The 17,162-nt window shown below is 39.6% G+C and overlaps 1 protein-coding gene across 2 annotated transcripts; it reads right to left on the bottom strand.

The window, feature by feature from the left end:
- Positions 1–9,541: 9,541 nt before the first annotated feature.
- Positions 9,542–16,107, bottom strand: RAN (RAN, member RAS oncogene family). Of its 2 annotated transcripts, none has more exons than XM_048051141.2 (7): positions 16,084–16,107; positions 13,145–13,187; positions 12,219–12,303; positions 12,000–12,125; positions 10,790–10,977; positions 10,080–10,250; positions 9,542–9,965 (listed from the first exon to the last, which is right to left on the bottom strand). In XM_048051141.2, exons 2-7 carry the CDS (start codon positions 13,178–13,180, stop codon positions 9,921–9,923), a joined length of 651 nt encoding a protein of 216 aa, XP_047907098.1. In that variant the 5' UTR covers positions 13,181–13,187; positions 16,084–16,107; the 3' UTR covers positions 9,542–9,920. The 2 variants fall into 2 exon arrangements, with proteins under 2 accessions (XP_047907098.1, XP_047907097.1); XM_048051140.2 differs by lacking the exon at positions 16,084–16,107 and adding an exon at positions 14,067–14,209.
- Positions 16,108–17,162: the final 1,055 nt, after the last annotated feature.

Genomic DNA, 17,162 nt, shown 5'->3' with positions numbered 1-17,162 from the left:
CACCTTCCCAACCAACAGCTAGCACCTTTAGTTAAAGTTTAGGTTTGTAAGTTTTGTCTAGGGCTGTAAAAAATTGCAGTACCATTTAAAGTTTTTTGCAGTACCATTTAAAGTTTTCCATTTAAACTTTGAAATGAATAAATCACATGTAAAAGTGCTTTTTATTAGGAAAAAAAAAATAAAAGATGTGAATAGTTTTCATTAACGGTATGTGGAACCTCCATTATTGGAGGCCCTGAAGGACAGGCTGCACAGATGATTGTCAGGCATACCATGAAAATCGTCTGCCTCACCTTGCAGCACAAGGATGAGGTAAATTAGTTCTTTTGGTGCATTCCAGCTGTATTTTACAACAATGACCTCAGAAGTCACAAAATCATGGCATTTCTATAATCTTCTTTCTCATTTATTTATTTTGTCACAGGCAAATATTAATTTTGACAAAAATCATCACTGACTCTCAGTGGAAAGTCTTGTAATAACAAATTTGAATTTACAACACAGAACAAAAAATACCCTAACCAAAAAAAAAACAAAACACTCAAGACACAATAAAGATAATAAAGAACAACTTTAACAAAAAAATAAAACCAAGACATTCTAGACCTATGGAAAAGCATTATGCATAAATCCTTGTACAGGCTATACAAACTAGTACAATCTGCGAGACGTACACTGCCTTTGAAAGAACACTGCTATAGGAGGGGCACAGATGTTTTACTAGCATGAGGAATAGTTGCTAATAAAATCTGTATTTATAAACTGCGTTACTGTGATTAACAGTAAGACGATTCTTGATCCATCCACCTTCTCAGAGCTGTGATCTTTAACAGTGCAACTAGAATGCCACGAGAGCAGCTCTCAGATGTGCCGCAGCAAGCTACTTCACGAGTCCTTCACTGGGCCCCCAACTCTCGTGTGCAGGTGGGTCCATCCCAATCACTGCTAATGAGCCACTCAAATCCTTCTCAGAGCGGTAAAGAACCACATAAGCTATGAAAAAGCTTCATTACTGGAAGAACCTCAGGCATTAAAGTTCTTATTTGCACAACACAATCTAGCAAAAGACAATCCAGGGGTGGCAGTAGCTGTCATATGATACTGGTCCCTATATTATTTCAGTTAGTAAAAGGTTTTGGCAAAAATAATTGAGAAAGTAAACCACACAAGAAAATATTGCATGAGATTTTCCTTGAGTTGATTATACCGAAAAGGACAAACAGAACAGTTCAGACTGAAGAAAAAGCAAACAAACAAAAATCCTGGAGCTAATTCAACAAGGCAAATGCTATCATGGAAAAATATTTTTCTAATTAAGAAAATGTGAAGTTGCTGAGTTGATGCCAGAAAGTAAAATACAGCTTTTTGGCAGCAAAATTTAGGACTAATCAGATGAACATACTTTTATAATGTTATATATGTAACGTTAGGCTGATTATATATTCTTTCTGAAAAGATTTCAGAGCCTGGTGATTCAAAGACCAAGTAAGCAGGTGAATAACGTCATACATTAAATCACGCACTTAAGTTTTCTTTGGATGAGGTCCCACTTGCTGATTACGGTTATTGCATTACTCTTTTTATTGTCTGTTTACCGTATTGTCCTGTTTATTGGACTTTTGTTTTGCTGTAGTGCCTTGAACATCTTATTCTATATACTGAACAAAATACTTTTTTGTTTTGTTTTGTTTTGTTTTCAAGAATAGTTTAAGATTTCGTGTAAGTACCAAATATTTAATTCAGTGGAATCTTTGATTATCCGGGCCTTAATGTCAAGCTTACATTAAATTGGCTAATCATATAATAAAAGGGATAAACCAATTTTTATTTGCCAAAAAGCCACTGCCTATAATGACTGCAATTTTGGCATCAATTCAGGTAGTCAGACTTCCTTAATTACAGAATTATTTCACCATAATAAAGTCCTGCCTTCAGAATATATTCCAATTTCTCTTAGTCTTACTCAATTCTCTCTTGCTCTTCTGGGTAAAAGTAACTGCATGAAAATTTCATTCAACTGCTTTGTGAAACAAGTTTACTAGCACAAATGGAGCATATACCCAGAAGCCAATCTGCCAAGTGTTTCTCAGCAAGAACATCTGAGCTTATTACAGATGTACATATTAAAGACTTCTCTTTCCATGGGGAATAACACAGCTCCTGTCTTTTGTAGTTTCTTACTTTAGATCTGGCAAAAGCAATGAGAGGGTGGTGACAGAAATCACATAGGGCACTAGCTTAAGAGTCCATAGTGGCTTCCAAATCTATGTTTGTAAGATTTGAATAGTTTTCAAGTCCAAAGTGCAGCTGATTAATTTGAGAGCATGATAACTGAATTCCAGAATATCCATCAAGCCCCACCCCCATCCCCCATTTTTGGGTTGTGAGTCTGGGAGTTTTGGCTCTCCGTTGATAGAGGAGGGTCAACACATAAATCAAATCCTAACATAAATTCTCTTCCATGTACTCTTTTGACCACCGTGACTGCTTTTGGTTTGGTCCCCGCCCTACTGTATTGCTTCATAATCTGACTAGAGAAATGCCTTATCTCTGTTGGCTGCCATAACAATCCCATAACAATCCCAATCACAAGACATGTTGGAATCACAGGACTGGGTTAAAATATAAAGTATTTTCATAATTGAAAAATGCCACCATTTCTAATTAAAAAGGATCCAAAAAGGCCACTCATCTTCAGCTGCAAGTGACATCTTAAAATTAGTTATTTAAGGAGTCTATAAATATCACTGAATACCATATTTACATGAAAAAAGTATTATTGTTTTGTAGGTGTTATACTGAAGTTTCCATGGTCAGGGCATATTAATTATACAAGGCACTGCTTACAGACATATCAAAAAGACAGCAGCTACCTGCTTAATAGTGCTTGAAGCGCACTTGCCAAAACAGTCAACAAAAATAACTGAAAGGAGTAGCGAAACAGGAAAAAAAAAAAAAATGCTTGCCCCAGGGTATAAGACTTACAAACTGCAATCCAGAATATGTTACATGCCTAAAAAATATTTATTCTTTGCACGTTCTTAAACATCCCTGTTGTTTACTCATAATGCCTGATGTAGAAAAAGCCAAGTTATTCACCTGCAAGAAAGTGTGGTAAAACGCTCTGCCTGACAAGTAACCTTCAAATCATAAGGTGTTAATACAGAATTTGTCATACAGCATCCACGTAAGCCACAGAAGTTCTAGTGAGGTCAACTGACCCGTGCACAATGAAGATTACTGATAGAAAAATTATTTTGTTAGATTTTTTTTTTCCCCTCTCTCCATAGAGCTTTTTGCCACAGTATCTGCCAGCACTACCTGAAGTGCTTTCTAGCAAGGCACATGAGCTGGATCAGCTTATCTCATGTACAGATACAAGAAGCTCTTCGTTGGATACAAAACTAGTCTTACTTGAACTCCTGTGGTAGAGAATCATTCAGTGAAGGTCTCAGTTGCCAGGAGAGGTTTCTTATTTCCCTGCCCCTGCAACCTGCATCTTGGCCCCCACCACACACACACTACTTTCTTCTATTTGCTTTGATATCTAATAGCAGACTTCCATTACGTATAGCTGTCATCAGTTAGCTATGCTTTGGAATGTTGTATTAATCACTATCACATTACAACAGGAGAATTTTGTTCTTTAACGATTATTTATGTATTTCTTTAGCCGCTCTCCACACCTTTTCTGACTTGCCCGCATACTTCAATCTTCCTGCCTTTGAGTTCCCTCTCACTATGCAGGTTCAGTCCCTTACAACAGGTGCCTTCTCCCTGCCTTGTGAAATATTTTGTTCATTGCTTTATCTTACCAACTGGACTACAGTTCTGAGGATGCCACGTTAGTTCTATGCCATACTACCTAGCTTTTTCTGTGTGATAGCTGCCATCAGTTCCGCCAGTGCTACATCAGCTAGGAATATGCCTGTGTAGCCAGTCACGCATTTATTTCACTCTGAACCAGGGACCTCAGCTGGACTGTACAGAGGCCGTTTATCCCATACTACACACGCCACACAAGGTACTGTTCTCCGGCATAGTCAGAGAAAACCATCACAGTCCAGTTCTTGCAGCCAACCTCATTTCAAATCTCAAGGTCTCAGCAGAAGAACATTTTTCTCCCTTACTTACAGTCTCATTAGAGATGGGAACTATAATGCTCAGATCATTGATCCTGCAAACTTTCTGTGCATGTCACTATCTGTACTGCAACCTGATCATAGCATGACATTACATGAAACTCTATGAAACTGTGCTGTACAACATTTTTACTATTATATATCCCTCACCATATTTGTTTTGCATAAAGATTAGGGGATCAGCACTTCACGTGTGGGTTCATTTTTCCAGGTAAAGTTATACTTTAATTAACTGTCAATTATTATTAACCTTTAATTTAACCAAACTTAGATTTAAAAAATAAAAATAAGAAAAATTGCTGAAGAGTAGAAAAATTAGGAGGATATGATAGCAGAACCCAAGCTTTGCCAGCAACTTTTTAGAGTGCTGTGCTTTTTTTTTTTTTTTTAAACAGTCTTTTGTTATTTATGCAAGTCTCCCTGTAATTCGCTCTTGGTCTATTTCACACTGTTGTGGATTTAACTGAAGATGAAGGAACAACCAAATAAAAAGCTGTTACATTTGTCTTATGCTGCATCAAGAAAACAGAGTACAAAGAAAACACTTATCCACTCTTTTAAACTTCTATCAACTACCAGCTGCTATTATACATGGATTATAACTATTTACTACTGTTAATAAACCTAAAAGCATCCACATCATTTCCTTCTTGAATACAAGCAGCTGTGTGTGTTCTCAAGTATATTTCAATACTTTTACTTGTTCAGAGCAGCAACAAAGACGGTGTGCCCCACCATGTGGTTGAAGCTGGTACCACAAAAGCAATCTTTTTACATTCCAGCAAAGTTTCGTGCAAACCTGGAATTAATCGGTGTTATTAGATGCTCCACAGCCAATATGTATACAGCCAGCAAGAGAATTATGCAATAGCCACTCATTCTAAAAAAAAAAAAGTTTTTGGAAACTATATCAAACTTGTTCAGATTGTGAGGTAAGAACTGCTCCCTTTAATCTGGTTTAAGCCTCATGTATCAGGCAATTTCTATGCTTCTGATGGCAAATGAACTATCTCAAACAGTTCTTTTACACATAGCCCTTGAAATTTACTGTGCTCATTTACCGCAGTTTGAATTCAGTGTTTTATAACCAAGCATCAGTTCAGGTGTTGAAATAAAACAAAATATCCAGATTTAAATGAGAAATAAAAGTACTAGTTCCAAAAGCAATAGGCAATGGATAACGCAAAAAAAAAAAAAGCACATCAAGATTTTCTGTTTCTTATAACTCACCTTATTTATAAATGGGACACACTTCTTCGTCTTGATCTCTTTCCCTAATACCCACCTTGCAAACCCAACCTGTGATCTAGAAGTTTAACAAATTTGTTATGGTGTAGTCTATCAAAATAGCCTGACTGGAAAGTTAACTTTCCTTTATATCCTCAGCAGAAGGAAAACACACATCACTTCCCTCCTGCACTATTTTCAGTAGGAACCAAGATGCAACAGTCATCAGCATGATCTCTTGTGCAGTGACGAGCTTGAAGTGGCAGTGATAGGAATTCACATCACAGCTGGGAAATTAAGACAGGTCCTACCAGCTCATGCTAGCAAAGATTCTGATGCTTCCAAGTATAATCAGTGATTTTGCCACTTAGACATAAGAGGAATCACACACTGGTGAAAAATTTTGGTCTTAATAATTTTGGTTAATAGCATAAACAAAACAACCTTTGAGCTTCCTGATTATTACTATTTTAATCTTAAGAGTTTTCATTTTAGCTGACCTTTCATGAATTGTCAACGTAGAAATAGATAACAGTAAATCGAGCTCATTACCTCTTTTAGTAACTTGGAGCTGTTTCTGATGAAATTCAGTTTTAAATGCTTCCACTAAGTGTATTAGAGACGATGGATCAAAAACCATTTTAAGTGTTATATGAAAGTGTTTGATATTTTGGGAAATTTGTCCTCACTTTTGCCTTCTCATGTAAGCCGGGAAGATTGGAATCTCAGCTCTCCTTTTATCAAAGGGCTCTGGGATCACAGCAGGACAAGTATCAAGCATGACAATCCCAAAAAACACACCTATTCCTATATTGAACTAGCACACTTATGAACATCATCCCATTTCAGTGACAGCTTCTAGAACACTAAGATTTCAGGGAAGTACCACTTATTCATTGAACAATCTGTTTGCTTTTTGACAAGTTAAAAGAAAATTAACAATAACACGTTTCAGGATATTCACTAATTGAGTAATGAGATACAAAAAGAGACTGTGTCTTGGCTCATCAATGAGACACTCTAGGTCTGTTAAATAGGTCCGCATGTTAAGTCTTGCTTTCAAGAATAAAATTCTTCCAAGTTTAACTGTACAGGACTTGTAAGCTAGTTGAGTGTGTGTCAAAGCCAAAAGTGCACCACTTTTTTTTTTTGCCTTCTTTGCTGATGAGATAGCCTGCACCAGATAGAAAAGTTGCAGACAAGCCAGAGGGCCCTGAACACTGAAAAGTTACTACAGTTGTTTTCAGGGTGCTCTTGCCTTCATGTTAGAAAACATTACATGCGACTAAACTGTCCTAGACAGTATTCTCATAACATTGGTTCCCAGCTTAAAGTGTTTCTTGTAGAAATGATTAAGTGTTTCAGGACATGTGCAAGAACTCTTTCATGGGATGTTCGTATAGCAGCTTGTGCTAAGAAAAAGAAAAAAAGTTAAAAGCAAACCTTTCAGCTCATTGCAAAAGCCACACACAAAAACCTACAAATTAATGCAACCACATGAAAACTGACAGATGAAAGCAAGAGATTTAGCTTTGCACAGTTTTTCGGTTGCTCCTAAGACACTTCTTTCCATCCCACTGCACAGAAGGCTTTAGAAGGACTCAGACAACTGTTACCCTAAAAGCCAGGTGAGAGGAAGTGACCAGTAGTCAGATTCAACTATTTCTGTTTTAGGAAGAAGGCAGGAAAAAAAGTCTCAGCATTGCTTTTTCCAGCAGTTTATATCAAGACTATAGATGCATTTTGTTGAACTGTAACCTGCAGACAGCACAGGGACAGAGACTTTGACCCTCTTGGCATACAGATTCCCGCTTGTAGAAATGTTGGCAAGCACTTTTCTAAAGCAATTTTCTATTGCAAGCCTAATAAATTCAAGGGCAACCTCAGCTTTCCCAAGGACACACTCAACCCTCAATTTAGAAGTACAGTAAGCAAAAGCAAACCATTTTCTCTGACAGTTTGAGCTATTGCTTTTGCCCCACCTTCTGATTTCCAGATGCACTAGTTCTCCAACTACTCTAACACAAGCCTCTGGACTTGGACGCTAACATTGCAGCTTTATTACAGAACTAAAAACAGTAAGCAGGCCTGCAATTCGTCTTTCTTTTGACAGTTAAAAATTGGAAGTAGTCTGTGATGTTATCAAAAAATCTGAAAAAAAAAATCTTGGAGTCAGAAAAACTCACCCAGTGATGTATAGGAACATATCAAGTCCTACATTTAACCTAAACTAACCCTGTCTACGTCCGGCAGCCAAGCAGGACAAACAGCACTGCAGATTGTCTGATTCAGTCACAATGGTGTTGGAAGTCTAATGATGTGACTATTTAGTACAGAAGTTCTTGGTAAGTTTTACTCTCATTTCTTAATAGAGAAATTTATCTTGCTAAAACCCAACTTGTGAAAAGCTTTAAAGCTGTTAACTTTTTAAAGCGTTATAGTTAAGGAACTACAGCCGAGTAAACTGGATGTGCACATCAGGGCAACCTGCATTAAACAATTAACAGCAGCTAAATATGAAAAGTCAAGTACAGTCCTGCAACAAGCGGATTTGATCTCACACCCAAAACTTTTCAAATCAAAAGCTTTACTTTACAGTAGGACTAGTATTATTGCCTATTCTCAAGTTTTTGTTGACTTGGTATTAACAGTGAAGCTCATGGTGGTTCTACTTTTTAAACAGTTTTTTCACTTTTCATAAATCTTTAACTGCTTAACTCAAATGCTAGTACCTGCCTACAACAGGGCCGGTGTAGAGATCACATCAAACGCATTATGAAACGGGGCAAACATACTGCAGCTTTGTCTTCCCTTTAGAGGTTTATCAACACTGCAAAAACTACTTCAGTTTCCTAAATGATTTGCACTTTCAAAACAGTGTATTATTTGAAAGTTAGACAATTGATGACAAAAAGGCTTCCACTAGTGAAGCAGCAGCAGATATTCAAGCTAGCAATATTAACCAAGATATAAAAAAGTAAATTAGTAAACTACAGAAGAGAGCCCATAATATGAAGCTAAAGCAAGATCTTGTAGCAGTAAAATTCAATAGAATGTTAAGTCTATCTTTACAACTCATGTATGATGTTCCTCGTTTTCCTTAAAAAGTCTCAGGTCCCAAATACAACTCACCTTCTCATCAACTAGTTTTAAAAACCCACAGAACTTGAGCTTGCACTAAGTAGGCAGTATTGTTCTCTCCTTCAGAGAAATCAAGTTTCTGCTAACATGTATCAGAATGAAGTGTTAAGAAATACTTAAGTAGGAGTTACATATACAAACATGCAAGTTAAAAGGAATAAATGAAATGCTCCACTTTATTAAGAAACCAAAGATACAAAACTGAAGAGTTCAAGGCTTCATGTACTCAAACACTACTGAAAAATGGTATCTTAAACTTAGTTTTGTTTACTAGCAGTACTAATATTGACCAAGATTAATTTCTACAAGATAGTGTTAAAAGTAGACATTTTCCACCAGTTGTGCTGTAATAAGCTAGAGTTTCAAATTAAGAACTTGGTGCAGTTACAGTAAAGTCTAGATATTTATATATATGTGGCTTTAGTTAATATGCTTTTCTGTAGCCAAGAGCTTTTTAGCTCATCTACAGCTGTTTTCTAGTTAGTGAGTTTTACGATGCTTAGAGAGTTTAATCAACTATAGCTCTACTGAATGATGTTCCATGCAAAGATACAGCTTTTAGTCACCTAACAAACCTAGCTGCCATTTGTTACTGGCTACTAAAAAAACACAGAGCTCCATGAAGTCATGTTGGAAAACATACAGTTGGAAGTTATAAAGTTGAGAGACCATGTCCAAAAGTAGCATATGCAAACTGAACTATGCTTCACTCCCAGGTCACCCTGCAGCCCAAACGTTCCCACTCACGTGTGTCAATTTATGCTTATCTGCTGATCTTGCCACTTACCACTCAAGTGTTCACTGCTTTAGTTTTACCTGGCAGTTAGTTCAGCTTTGCTCAGATGCTTTAATTATATGCATAAGGAAATCAATGGAAGGTTATAACTGTTAGCTTTGATTTAGTAACAGGAGCATAACATGAAGAGAAAGGAAATAGAGTAAGAAGTGCAGCAGGCAAGCAAGGATTAGCCTTAACTGAAGAACAGAAGACACTTCAAGAGTTTTCTAACAATGCATGAGAATTCACTTGCTTAGAGATATTTGAAATACAACTTTATTATCTAAACAAAAAAAAAGAATGGGAATGACAGAAACAAGATTTACCACTTAACACTCTGTGTGACTGCAGTAGTCTTATATTTGAAACTCAAAAGGGGAAGTAATTGCAGTCCAAAAAACAGCTAAATATGCAGGTCCAAAATATGAAGTTTTGGTTTTGTTTTGTTGTTTTGTTTGTTTTTTAAACTGCCACATTCACTCCGAAGCCCATTCATCTCTTTCAGCATCCCAAAGATTAAGCACATGTTCTGCTCAGCTAGATAATAAAGTGGCAAACACGCTGCACCACTGACATCACAGGACAGTTGCCTATAAAACTAGACTTCTGACGCTGGGCTCCAGCTTCATCCCTCACAGGTCATCATCTTCATCTGGCAGTGCAGTGGTTTGAGCAATCTGGAAAAGAGAGAAGTTATACTTAGGAACTGTTTTGTTTTTTTCCAGTTACTCCCAGGAGTCCAGATACTATTCATGAGGCAATCATTTGACCTTTGCCCCTTCCTCAGTTACCTGTAAGTCTTGCTCATACTGTGCTGCCAGTGCTGGGTCCATAACAACTTCAGGTGGCGCAAGAGCAGGCATGGCAACAAACTCCAAGTTGGGATCTCCAATTAGCTTCCTAGCAAGCCAGAGGAAAGGCTTCTCAAAGTTGTAGTTACTCTTAGCTGAAATGTCATAATACTGACAAAAAAAAAGTATATTTTGTACATAAGACATACTTAACACTGATATTCAGAACATACCAAGATTAACCAGCACAATTTACTCTATTTTTATCATTGTATTCTTTTTGACTGTGACTTCTGCTTCTGCTCTCAGAAGTAGTTATGATTCAAGTGTCTATGGATGTACCATTTCATGCAAATAGTCAGAAATTTATACTTTTACAAAACACAATCTGATCAAAAGTGCAACTTTCAGGAGGCAGTGGTACCTCTTATGACTTGGTCTACTTTGAACTATCTTACTTCTGCATCACGATGAGATTCAGAGCAGTAAAAGCCGAATGTATACAACAGAACTTACAGCTTCTGCTCAATACCAGTGATGATGATCATCTTTTAACAAGATCATCACTTTCCCCTTCCCTGAAGTTAGGTTCAAGTAGCCAATGGGATGTAAGTTGAAATATTATAGCCTGTAGTGAGAAAGGCAGAACACCCAAATGCAGCTGATACGACTTAGTAAATCTAGATTCCTACAAACTCATGACATCATACCTGGAGATTCTTCTTCCTGTGGAAGACAATGGATTTTGCCTTGACTTTTCTGTCCTTAATATCCACTTTGTTGCCACAGAGCACTATAGGGATGTTTTCACATACCCGTACCAGGTCTCTGTGCCAGTTAGGTACATTCTTGTAAGTAACTCTTGATGTTACATCAAACATTATGATGGCACACTGGGCTGTAATGAAAGAAGTCAGGAGTTACTACATCGGAAGAGTAAGTGCTTAATTTTCTTATAAACCAGACTGAGAAGAAGTACCCATAAAAATCTTACATTAAGGGTGCCTGCATTAGCTTTTTCCTCACAGTTCTGAGAGTACACTGTTAACAAGTTCAATGCACTAGAGTCTGCAGACCTGAGCCCATGACCCTGTCATCTTACATCTTCAATGCCCAAATACCAGCGAGTTTTATTCATTCCACTGTCCTACTGAACACCTTACTGTTGCATGACATAGAAATAGAATAGGATTACAAAAATCAAGTGTAATTTACCCAAACATTCGACAGAAATTAGTCAATACCCAGTTAACTAATCTTAGGCATCCTATCAAGGCTTTCAGATAAGTTGAGAGCTTGTAGTCCACATCTCAGGATGCCCTTGTCCAGAAAAGTTTTTCAAAGAACACAGGGGCTTGACTTGATCCTGATATTTCTAAAGGAAAAGCAATAGCGTCAGAATCTAATCATCCCTTGCAGGATATTAAAAAAAATATGCAGCTGACTGACGTACACAAAGAATAGAGCTTGGCCAAAGAAAAACTAAGGGGCTGCCGCTACTTCTAAAGGCAACTAGCCTCTGTCAAGGATACGTAGAACTTCACTATATCTGAAGATTTTACAGTTTGTGCATTCCAAGTCTTTGCACCAGCACAGGATGCTAATACAGATACAAGTTTTACTAACTGAAATGCAGACTTTCACTTTTTAACTGCTTTATTTCGCCAGATGCATCTTTTAGGGTGCACAATCATTCATTAATACCACAGCCTGCAGTCGCAAACTGAAACAAAGTCTTCGTACATCATGGCAGGTTGCCTAGCAAAGGAAATATCTGTATCTGTATAAGAAGTTTGAAAACTCAGAAACCAGTTCAACATTAGAAGGCCAAGCAAAAGCTTTCAGATTGGCCAAATTGAATAGAATGAAGGCTTGACCTCTGACAGCTACAGGGTATTCCTACATATAAACACATCTTACCTTGGATGTAATAGCCATCTCGCAGACCACCAAACTTCTCCTGGCCAGCTGTGTCCCATACATTAAATTTAATAGGGCCTCTGTTAGTATGGAACACCAGAGGATGAACTTCAACACCCAGCGTTGCTATAGGAATAGAAAAGAGCATTCCACTTAGTAAGTTGTGAACTGTACTTCTAACTGTAAAATATTAGATATTGAAAGTTTCTTCAGACATACCTACATACTTCTTCTCAAATTCACCAGTCAAATGACGTTTTACGAATGTTGTTTTACCAGTGCCACCATCACCAACCAGGACAAGCTGTTAACACATTAAAGCAAAAAAAGAGTTAAAGCAACACACTTTGAGGCACTTATTGCCCATTTTAATTACCACAGAGACTTCAGCCTTCCAAAATACTGTGAACAAAGAACTGGAATCACCCATGAAGTAACTCGCTGTATTAGGACCCCATTTATTAAACCTGTCAATCTGTAACTCCAGTCAAATTTATTTAACTCCCATAACTGAAAACTATGATGTATTGTAAATGTAGTTCTACTAAGCTGTAAGTAACTGAATTAAGAACATTTGGGTTATTCAAACAGAATGTGACAGCATTTAAATAAACTCATTTAAGCATCCAAACTGGATAAACTCACTACAATATTACAACTAAAAAAACCTGTACAACTAGCAGTTGGGATATCCTAACCAAGCATTGGAAGAAACACAAGTAACAATCTTCCATGAAGCAGTCTTAAAGACTTCTGGCTGTTAAAATAAAAAACTCTGTCCTTAAGTATGTTCTGCCCCCAAGTCAGAACAACATGGTATGTTAAATCACTTGTTAACTTGATATGTTAACTTGTTGTATGATATGTTAAGCACATTCTGCTTACTGCTGTGAATATCTCTTTTAGTAAGTTTTAATGTTTGTTTTTTCTTGTTTATAAAACGATACTTACATTAAACTACAAACAGCACTAGACTGACAACAGAACATAATGCTGTGGTACAAATCAAATGCTGGTTGCACTATTAGTGGAAGAGCAGCACTTCAGACCCAAACCTACCATCCACACTGGTACTTGAGAGTCGTTCCTGCTACTTTTCTACTGAAGGGAAAGAACAAAAAACAGAAAATATCGCGATCCTTTACCTTAAACTGCACTTGGGGCTCTCCTTGGGCGGCCATGCTGGGTCTGCAGGGGAAATGGAAGCATGTGAGCTCACAGGCGCCGAGCTGGTTCAGGGCCCCGCCGGAAGGGGCTGGGCGCCCTTTTCAGTTCCCAAACCGCCTCCCGAGGCGCGTGGCTCTGCGCGCCACTCGGCAGCGGCCGGCGGGGGGCTGCGGTCGGGCCCGCGCCGCTCCCCCCGCGGTCCCCTCTCCCCGCCAGCTCCTCCCCGGCCCCAGTCCCGGTCCATTGCTGCCTCCCCCCTCCCCACACGCGGCGGGAGCGCTCGGAAATGGCGGCGCCTCCCACCCCCCCTCCGCCCCGTAACGGCGGCGGCCGCCGCGCCCCTCTGCTTTTCGGGCCGGTTCCCCCAGCCTGAGCTGCACCCCTCCCTAACCCCCCAATACCGCCTCACGGAGGGTTGCCCTCGGCCCGGCACCACAAAAAGCCCCCCCGAGCCGCTCACAAGCGGTTATAACCCACCCCCCATACACACACACGGGGATGAGCCGCCCGGGGGTTCTATGGGGGATCCCAAACGGCGCCTCCCCACCCGCCCCCCCTCACAGCGGGCCCAGCGCCACCATGACTGGGCAGCGCCGCCTCCCCTCCCCCGCGGGCCGTTCCTCGGAGGCCCCGCTCCGTTCTATCACCCGGATGCCGCCCGCCCTGGCTGCGGGGACGGAGGGGAGCCGGCCCTCACCCCGCTCTGAGAAGCGGCGGGAGGGGGGCGCCGCGCGCGGCCGGCGGCCTCACAGCACCAGCGCCGCTGAGGCCCAGCCGCGCCGCGCCCCAGCCCCGCTCCCACACGGCGCCCACCTCGCCCCGCTCTCTTCTCCGAGCGGCCCCGCTCCCCCCCTCACACCCTCGGGGGGGCTGAAACGGAGGCCGCGCCGAGCCCGTTACCTTCCGCGAGGCTCCTCTCAGCGCCGCTCCGCGCAGTGACTGGGCGCTGGGAAGATGGCGGAAGCGCGGTTCAAATGCCCGGAGAGCGACGCCGCGCGGCCGCGGGGAGGGGGAGGGACCGCGCGTCACGTGGGGTGCGGCGGGGCAGCGGGCGGGAGGCGCGCGGCGGCTCCGCCTGAGGGAGCCGCGGCCCGCGGGTCGCAGCTCCCCGCGGCCGCCGGTGTGAGAGGGGGGCCCCGAACCGTGGTGCCGAGCATTGACGGGGAGGGCTCGGATAGACCTCGAGGTCCTCTTACCCGTTCGTGTCCTGGAGAACGGGGTCAGCTGCCCCAGTTCTTGGTGCACACCGAGTTTTAAAAGTGTACGTAGTTGCTTGGAGCAACTACTAAGGTGTCACTGGCACCGTTTAATAAAGTGCTTTGGATGTTCAGTTGGAGGGTTTAATCGAATTGCTTTCAGGTAAAAACTGTATTCAAAAGGGCTGTCCTTAAATATGCCTTACAACCATTATTCTCACTTCATACAAACTGATCTGCATTCGTTATACTGCACATGAATGAACATAAAATATGTACTATAAGCCCTATATTTAGAATAGCTTTCTCACCCCTCATGTCCAGACTTGAGTAGAACAAAGTTGCTCAAAAACTCTTTAAAACAACATAAAATAGATGTTTTGTATAGATTTATACATACCAAGTTCCCGAGTTCACAGATTCCCCAATTTGTCCCCTAGTATAGTTACAGTTACCCTAGTTCTCACATTTTTTCCCTAGTATAGTTAAGCAACTTTATGTGGTCTGCATAAAAGGTGTTGGTACATCCATAATTCAGAATCAATGAACTTTAAATACCTCTGTATTGAAATAATATAAAAATATTTAATGGCAATATTTGTACACAAATGTAGTTTGTATCTTGCTCATTTTCTACATATATAGCAGCAATGTGTACAGAAACTTTTGCAAGAATTGTTGCACTCTGCTGTATGTTTTGCTTATTTGATGGCAATACAAATATAGCATAAGATTTTCTTTGTTGGAAGAATCACTGGCTTGTTGAACTTGCTTTCTTTTTGGACAACTTGTTTGTGTTTGCTTTTTTTTTTTTTAGCATATTTGCTCATCACCTCTAGGTGTCAGGAAGGATATTTTTCAGAATATATAATTAATCTTACCTTTTTCCCAGCACAATTCTATCTTTATAAAACCCTTGTGAATTACACCTCTTTTCTTGACAAATAGGCAGGCGTTTATAAATAGGAGCCCACAAAGCCACATTAGGGAAGTTTGGCAGTTTTTAAGAATATAAACGCTTCCAGGAAAAAAAATCAATCTCTAACTTTGTTTATAGACCATTCAGTGTACTTTATAAACTTCTCAGTAGTGTTACAAATGTATTACTAAACTACTTTTTCCCCTTCAAACATAAGTGGTAATACTATCTGATACTTTAATTTGAATTATTAAAATAGATGGCTAACTAAAAAGTCCCCTGTTGTAGGTTTTGAGCTTCTGTCAAATATATACAAGTCATTAAATTACTATCTGGGATCTAGGCTTTATTATAATGTATAAGTGTTCAGAGCATCTACAGAATATCTGCTCCAGATAGCCACATTCAGCAAAGGTTAAAAAAAAACACTTTCGAGCACTCATCAACAGCATCAGATCGCTATCTAAGAGATTGGTGTCCACAAGATATCACCAGGTAATCAGCAAAATAATTACCTTTAAAAGATCTTTACGTTTCCTATAATTTGACTCAGGTTAGCTGAGAACAAACATAGCAACTCACTGAAGCAGATAAAAAGATTTACTTAATAAAGTAAAAGACAACCTTTATTAGTAAGTTATTTAAGGACAAATGAGGAATGGTACAAAAGGTACCTTTATGGGAGATAAATAGCTCCAACAGTATCCTATTTTAGAACTGCTTTATCAGTAAGAAGAAAAAACATTTTGTCAACTATAAAAGAAGACAACAATATATGCCAGCAAGCAATGGAGAAGTATACCTCCCACTGGTTGTAGAAAAGTATCTGGAACATGAGCTCAAGCAGGAACGGAGGTCTGCGTGCTGATGTTCAAGGCAACACAGGAAACTACACTGAAAGGTTTTAAGACAAAATTAGTCACTTTCAGCATGGATAGGTAACATGGATCACACAGTATTAAAATTCAATCAAAATATGCATTTGAAAGACAATTTTTATTCTTTTTTTTTTAACCGTGTAAAGCTGACATAAAATAGAAAAGCATGTCTTACTCCAAGTTTCATTAACAGACTATACTTTTGGAAAATAAGTATTTACTATGTCAATGGTGAAGAGCAGATGCAGATCTAAAATTTTTCAGAGAACAAAATTCAGCAATTTACTGTCATTGAAGCAGTTTACAATGCTACTTCAGTAAGTTTAAATTATCCAGCACTGGAAAAAAATTATTTAAATACATGAAATATATGAATAGTATTGGATTATTGTGCTCAGTATCCAAAAGTAACATTTTTAGAAACCGCAGCTGCTCAACATGTAACGTTGGAAATAAAGTTTATATACACTAGAACCGGGATACTAAGACTTATGGGTATATACTAATAATTACAGGTAATTATAGTTTGAAGTAGTACTTGATAGCAAGCATCTATGGACAAAACCACACCACTACTGAAGACTTTCTGCCCTCTATAAGATGTCCATGATTTATTTCCTAGAAGCTCTCAGGTCTTTAAGGCCTGTTATTGCACCTATTCAGAACGTTGGCGAGTTCCTTAACCTGTGAGCCCTTGCAGTCACTGGTTTTGGTGTTCTACTGGAGACCTAAATATCACTAAAATGCAATGTTTCTCAACACTTTTTAGCCTAAGAGTTAAAATAAGTCAACTGGCCGCCTTGTGACCCAAGCGTGCAGTTTGCTTTTTTACATTTCCAGTCATGATATGGGTCCTTTGTAGCTGTTCCATGGGTGACCCCAAGCTCTGGTTTAAAACTGCAGGGACAGCGAGATGCCTGGGCCTGGCCTGCAGAAGTAGCAACAGCGGGAAGTGCAGTCTATCTGCTTTTGGTAACTAAACATGAAATTTTAAGAAGCCCGA

This window comes from Anser cygnoides, chromosome 17 (assembly GCF_040182565.1).
Source record: "Anser cygnoides isolate HZ-2024a breed goose chromosome 17, Taihu_goose_T2T_genome, whole genome shotgun sequence".
Classification (NCBI taxonomy): domain Eukaryota; kingdom Metazoa; phylum Chordata; class Aves; order Anseriformes; family Anatidae; genus Anser; species Anser cygnoides.
This window is presented reverse-complemented; position numbering and strand designations above follow the sequence as displayed.

Excerpts from the sequence above, each read along its gene's own strand:
- RAN (XM_048051141.2), bottom strand. The coding sequence starts at position 13,180 with ATGGCCGCCCAAGGAGAGCCCCAAGTGCAGTTTAAG. Across the intron at positions 10,251-10,789 it reads ACAGGAAGAAGAATCTCCAG|TATTATGACATTTCAGCTAA; the intron begins GTATGATGTCAT and ends TTTTTTTGTCAG. Across the intron at positions 9,966-10,079 it reads AGTATGAGCAAGACTTACAG|ATTGCTCAAACCACTGCACT; the intron begins GTAACTGAGGAA and ends TCTCTTTTCCAG.